Source organism: Merops nubicus, unplaced genomic scaffold, assembly GCF_000691845.1.
Source record: "Merops nubicus isolate BGI_N331 unplaced genomic scaffold, ASM69184v1 scaffold40649, whole genome shotgun sequence".
NCBI classification, from domain to species: Eukaryota; Metazoa; Chordata; class Aves; order Coraciiformes; family Meropidae; genus Merops; species Merops nubicus.
In genome coordinates, this window is record NW_008633842.1 from 1 (window position 1) to 6,411 (window position 6,411).

Sequence of the window (6,411 nt, forward strand, 5' to 3'; positions counted from 1 at the left end):
TGGCTGGCAGTGGCGCCGCTGCTCGTTCAGCAGACCTCCACTTTTAAACAGTTCACAAGAAGTTCATCAGGGCAGCGATTATAACTGCGCACAGGCGTGCGCCCTGGGGTAGCGAGCGTTGAAGGGTGGCTTTGGGGAGGGGGCTGGCACCCATCGGGTCACGGGCTCTGACCCTCCCGGGTGGGCCCTTGGACATCCCACGGCCTCCCTGCGTTTCGTCCCTAGAGTCATAGGATCGTTTAGGTTGGAAAAGACCTTTGAGATCGAGCCCAACCTGGTGGGCTTCGCCCTGCTCCAGCGGTGGTGGTGGGACGTGGGGCCTCCGGATTACCCGCCCTAGCCGAGGAAGCTCTCGGCCGCCTGAGCAACTTCAGTGTTTCGCTATCTGCAAATGTCAGGGGATCGACGGGGTCTAATTTGGGCACTGCGCCTTATCTTATGGTACACTCCCACTGAGGAAACCAGGCGGGCTCCGAGGAGGAGCAGTGTCGGTTGGCCTCGCACAGCCCCGAAGGAAAGAGGGACGCAGGGAGAGGGGCTGTCCGCTGCCGAGGCCCGTCTCCTCCAAGCCGGCGTCCATCCCTCATGGAGGAAGCAGCGCGCAGGGCGGCTACTAACCTTATGTAAAACCCTAAATCACTCTCCATGCTGCTGCTGCTGCCGCTATTGAAAACATTACGAGCGTCGCATCTGGAAAACAGTAAATCTGTCCAGAAACTGTCTTTCTAGTGAAATAACTCCTTTTGAATGATAGTGTGGTATCTAATTTCTGTAGATTTTTTTGTTTCCTCACAGCGATTTTTGCGGACTTCATTAGGGAAAGCTAACCGTTCTGGAGAGAGGAGGGTCAACATGCCGTTTCATTAATATACATTTGTTCCAGCCGTGGAGTTTTGCACAAAAGGCCTCTCCGAGGGGAGGAAAAAGTGTTGGGGAACAAGGCTTTCCTGCCGTTTTCAGTTCTTAAACCTCTCTGAACCTGCGTGAAGTATTGTGTTAAAGGCCCAATCTGGGCTTCTTCCACATTAAATGCCAAAGTGATAATTTGCATAATTTGTGGCCTGACAAAGGAAATGAATTTGCTGGGGGAGCATGGATGCTTTGGGAGACGTTAGGCATTAAACTCCCAGTGGTCAATCGCCCGTTACTGGCTTGTGTGTGTAAAAGGAGTATCATGCCTCCCGCTTAAAGGCTTCTATTTTTGTGAGAGAGGAAGAGCTGAGGGATATCCTGTGCATTAAAGGCTCCCCCTACTTATTAACCCAGCATTTAGCAGCAGGATGCAGGCTGAAGCTCAGTCAAAAGAAACGATTCAACCTCCAAAGAGCAATTAAAATCTTGCACTGGAATAAATCATGCACCGCGATAATCCTGTTAATAAAACACAGCTTATCCTGACGCTTCGCTCATGCAGCAAACTAGAATTTAATGCGAGCGGAGGTGGCGTTAGGCAAGGTAAGAGGAGAGGAAAAGCCTTTGCCTCTGCCACTGGTCGTGAAAATGCGGTTACCTTTCACCTGTCTCTCTGGCTGCACGCGGCGCCAATCCTCTTGGACTGCAAATACTTCTCCGGTGAGCCCACTAATGATTTCTTTCCCTGGAGTGAGCAGGCATCATTGAATTACTGAAAGCACTAGCAGCAGCAGCAGCAGCAGCAGCAGCAGTTCCGATGCAGAAGCCACCAGGGCTCCATGCTTAATCAAATCAAGGGGTGGGGAGGCTCGCCAACCCACTTACTATTTTTAACCCCTTTCTCCAAGTTAGTTATGTGCAGACACTAAAGGGGGGGAGTGTTTATTTAGATCCCTTCTGTAGCAGCGTCCCTTCGGTTTTAAGTTCTCATGTGAAAGCTGTATCAGCAGTCGCTGTAACTAATAAACGCGCTGTGGGGCTGTTCTTGCCATCCGCTCCTGCTCCTGTGTGTTCCTAGGGCAGGGCTTTTGTGGGTGGCTGTGGGTAGTTCTACACGTTCCCTCAGCCCATGGGGGTCCCCCTGCTTGGTTCAGCCTGTGTGAGATGAAGGTTTGGGGACTGGCTTTGTATACTTGGCCAGCTGAGTCATTTCTCATGGAAACAAAGTGCAGTGGAGAAACTTTTATTTGTCGATAGCCTGGAATGATTCTTAATTTTCTGGATGTGCGCTGGGGAAAAGATCCATCTCCTCTGACCTATAAATGCCCTCAATTTGCTCCTTTATTGCAGGGTATCTCCCTTGGCGGTTAACGTAGGCAGCTCACTCCCCGCACCAATCCTGCATTCATTATTAATTACCCGGAGGGAGGCTGGCTGCTCCACAGTGATGTTTGCACTTCCTCCTAGACAAATCTGCTCAACTTTTTTTTTTTTTTCCCTTTATTATTTTTTTTTTTTAATAGAATATAAAACGGTGAAGAAAAGCGGCGATTTTTAAGGAGACGTCATGCTTTCTGCAACTCCCCTGTATGGCAACGTTCATAGCTGGATGAGCAATGAAAGGGTCCGCATGTGTGGAATTAATGAAGACAGGTAAATATTTAAGCTTCTGGCAAGTTAAACCACACTGTAATTCTGCAGCGTGAGGTCTTGGAGTTTGCTCGCTTCCCTTATACTGGAAGAGATATCTGCTGCCTCACATCGAGATCAGCCCAGCTCGGAGCGAGGGCAGTGGGGGAGAAACAAGACGTCACTGAGAGTGGTAGAGCAGCCACTGATTTACTATTTAACAGGCAACCTGGGTCAGTGAAGCGGGGACTCCCTTTAAAGAGATTACTTGCCAAAGCAGCCTTTCAACGCGCTTTTACAATTAATTTATTAATTCCTATTTGTGAAGGGGAATTAAACCAAATAGTGCACGTGTTCTTGTGATGACTCTCTATGGCATAGGGGCTCCTGTCTGTGACTTGGCATCCCCTGCCTTCAGACTAACAGCTTGTCCTGTGAAATAGGAACAGTGGCCTTTCCATCTTCCACAAAGGAATTTCTCTTCCTCCCCACCTTTTTTCCTTCTCAATATAATTCATTTGGTGATTAAAATTACAGTCCTTAACAGTTTTCCATGGAGTGACGTGGGCACTTGCTGGTGTCCTCTCACCTTAAACACCAGCTTTTTAAAAAGTAGCACAACCCTGAACAGAAGCTGCAGGTATGCCTGCGGTTCTCTGTGCCAGTTTTGTGTGGGTTTAGTGTTTTTCTGTTTTCTCTTTGAGCCCTTGTTCTTACTGTTGTGTGAAGAACCTCCAAGAAGCTGGGGAAAGTTTTTGGTGTTTGCAGGGAATGCCCTTTGCAAACATAATATGAAGGAAAATGGCCAAGCATCTCGCTTTGCCTTTTCACCCTCCCTCTCCACTTTCCTTCAAGTTACTTAGAGATAATAATTTTATGTGCTACTTGCAAGAAAGGTGAATCTTCTAAAAACAAATACATTAAAATCACATTTCTGCTTTAAGGTGTTGATGTGCCTTTCAGCACCTTGATTGAAAGGAGTTCTTTTGGGTGATGCTGAAACTTTCTTTCTACTGCATGTCAATGATTTTTATCCCTGGGATCAGAAATTTGGCATTAAGGTATATTCTTTATTGGTGCTTTCTGTGGTAACAAGTCCCAGTGCTGCAAGCACTGGTATGGCACAGATGTGTGGATCCCTCTTTAGCATGGAACAGCTGATGTTCATATGATATTAGTGTGTGTATTTTCATTTGCTTCTTGGCAGCACTCAGGGGTGGTACATTAACAAGGTGTGTTTAAAATAGGATATTCTCTCCTTGGAAAAACAAAAGGGCATGGGGCAAACAAGAAGACCTTGACAAAAATCACTTGTGTTGGAAGAGGCTGCTCTGAGATGTGCTTGGTGTGTTCTTGGTGTCAAACCCGTTTATGCTTATTTTCAAACAGTCCTTGCTTTCTGAAGTAATCACTGTGCTTGAGTATGCGGAAAGATAAATAAGGTGTCATATGGGACTTCTCCAGGGGAATCAAAATACTGAGTGATATTACCTTGCACTGATCTAGGGGAGCAGGATGTTTTCAAATAGTAAGCTTTTGCTTTTTAATAGGAAAATTCCCGTTAACGATAGTGATGCACCGAAAAGCAGACTGGAGTTGAGGGAAGAAAATCACCTGAATCACAGTGTGGTAAGAAGTTAAAAGTTTCGTGCTACCGTTGAATCCATGCCTGTCCTCCCCACCCTGGCTCCTGCCCACTCCTCTGGGTGTTGCTACGCGATCCATTCGCAGGAACGATTAAAACACCTTTCTGTTGCAGCTCTAGCCGGGCTTGGGCACATGCGAGTTGTTTCTGTGAAACTGTGAAATGGGGCTTTGTTTATTTATCTTTTTAATCTCTTGATGCTGACTTTGTGGTGTTGTGTTGTTGTATGACATCATATTTTTACTTTTTGCTCTGTTATGAGTAATGTCATGCAACATGAAAGGTAGTTCATGTAAGTGTTAAGCACATCAACATTTCAGCAAAGTTGGTGGTTTCCTTCTTTTGAATGTATGTGGGGAGCAGGGAAGAAATTTGATTACCGCTCCTTCCTTGTCCTGCATCCTCAGACGCCTCGCCCCATGAATCGTGTAGCAGAGGCGGGCCCTGGAGCAGAGCTGCGGCAGGGGGAGAGGTCCTGGCGGAGGAGGAGAGGCTCTACGTTCTTCACTTTCCATGCTCCATGCCACAGCCCATATCCTCTTGCTGTGGCAGGGCTAGGAGCTGGTTGCTGCATGGGAGCAGTGCCACTGAGCATTGTCTCTGGGCCACCTCTCACTACTGGGGCTATGGGTCCTCATGCCTTTTTTTCTAGCCAATGAATTTTGGAAGCAAAGAGGTTTGTCTTAACATTTGCAGCGATTGATATTGTTTCATAGGTTCCTGTTCTCCCATTTTCCAGCTTGATCAGCCTCTGTATGTTTTCATGATGAGCAGTGTGTCTGCATTGGTATTGTTTCTCTTCCAAAATGCTGATGTATCTGTGGCTTGAGGGGTAGTCATGTTAGTGAAATGTGAAAGTAACGTACTTCTTGTTCTGTAAAGGTGGATGCGACTACAGCACATCGCATTGACAGTCTTGCAGCTCTGAGTATGGACAGGTCTGGACTCATGCGAGAAGGACTCAGAGTCCCCGGTAGTATTGTCTATTCCAGCTTGTGTGGACTCAGCTCAGAAAAATCACGGGATGCTACAAGTTCGATAGCCGGGCTTGGATTTACCCCTGAAAGAAATCCAGAGATACAGTTTAAGTCTAATCCCCCTGAAGCGGTAGAAAACGCAGCTGTCTCTGGAAAGGCGCCGAATGGCTTCAGTGCTATATACAAAACACCACCTGGAATACAAAAAAACTCTGTCCCGACAGGGGAGACGCTGGGTTTGGACCGAGCTGCGGGTGACAAGCAGAGTCCCCTCGGTGTCAATGGTGCTAGTTACCTAAGGCTCCCCTGGGTAAACCCCTATATGGAGGGTGCGACGCCCACCATATACCCTTTCCTTGACTCACCAAATAAGTATTCGTTGAACATGTACAAGGCATTGCTACCTCAGCAGTCCACCTACAGCTTACCGCAGCACCTGGCTTACTCGCCCGTATGTACGAACGGTGAACGTTTTTTATACCTGCCTCCCTCCCACTACGTTGCCCCCCACATCCCTTCATCGCTTGCGTCGCCCATGAGGCTCTCAACTGCTTCGGCTTCACCGGCGATCCCACCTTTGGTGCACTGTCCGGATAAGAGCTTGTCATGGAAGATGGGCGTCAGCCCTGGCAACCCCGTCGACGCACATGCCTACCCCCACATCCAGAGCAGCAAGCAGCCCCGGGTCCCTGCCACCAAGCCGGCACCCACCAACATGCCGGCGGATCCCACGCTCCTGCTGCCACACTCACCCCGGCCGTCCCCCCGCCTGCCCCTGCCCACCCAGGCCGGGGACGCCTACACCGATTTCCACAAACACTTCCCCAGGATCACCACCTCTCCATCCTCCGCTGTGACCCTCCCAAAGACGTACGTGAACGTCGGCGGTGAATTTCCACCTTCCCGCCTCTCCAATGGGAAGCTCCCCAAAGGCAGCGATGCTGGGGAGGGCCCCCCGCCAGCCACCCCCCATGTGCGGAAAGCTGGCCACGACCGGAAAGATGGCAGGTCCCCTCCGCTCCTGGAAAAGCAGACCCCGACCAAAGATGTCACAGACAAACCATTGGACTTGTCAGCGAAAGTTGTTGATGCGGAAACCGCTGGCAAGTTGGACCACAGCAAGAAAATGACGCCGACGGTGCTGGTGCACAGCAGGGCGGGAGCAGGGACGCACCTGCCCGGCAGCGACATGGTTCAGAAGGAAACCATTTCTCCCGGGAATGGCTGCCCCATCTACAGGCCTGAAATTATCAGCACGGCACCGTCCTCCCGGATCGTTCCCGGTCCCCGCCCCGGCGGGGACACCGG

General features: G+C 49.5%; 1 protein-coding gene across 1 annotated transcript in view; it reads left to right on the forward strand.

Annotated features, from left to right (window-relative positions):
- The first annotated feature begins 2,373 nt into the window (after positions 1–2,373).
- The window catches only part of BCOR (BCL6 corepressor), a 38,259-nt gene continuing 34,221 nt past the window's right edge, over positions 2,374–6,411 (forward strand). Inside the window, exons 1-3 of the mRNA XM_008948380.1 lie at positions 2,374–2,505; positions 4,032–4,110; positions 5,009–6,409. Coding sequence (XP_008946628.1) covers positions 2,420–2,505; positions 4,032–4,110; positions 5,009–6,409 — 1,566 coding nt within the window. The 5' untranslated portion in view covers positions 2,374–2,419. The remainder of the gene's footprint in view (positions 2,506–4,031; positions 4,111–5,008; positions 6,410–6,411) is intronic.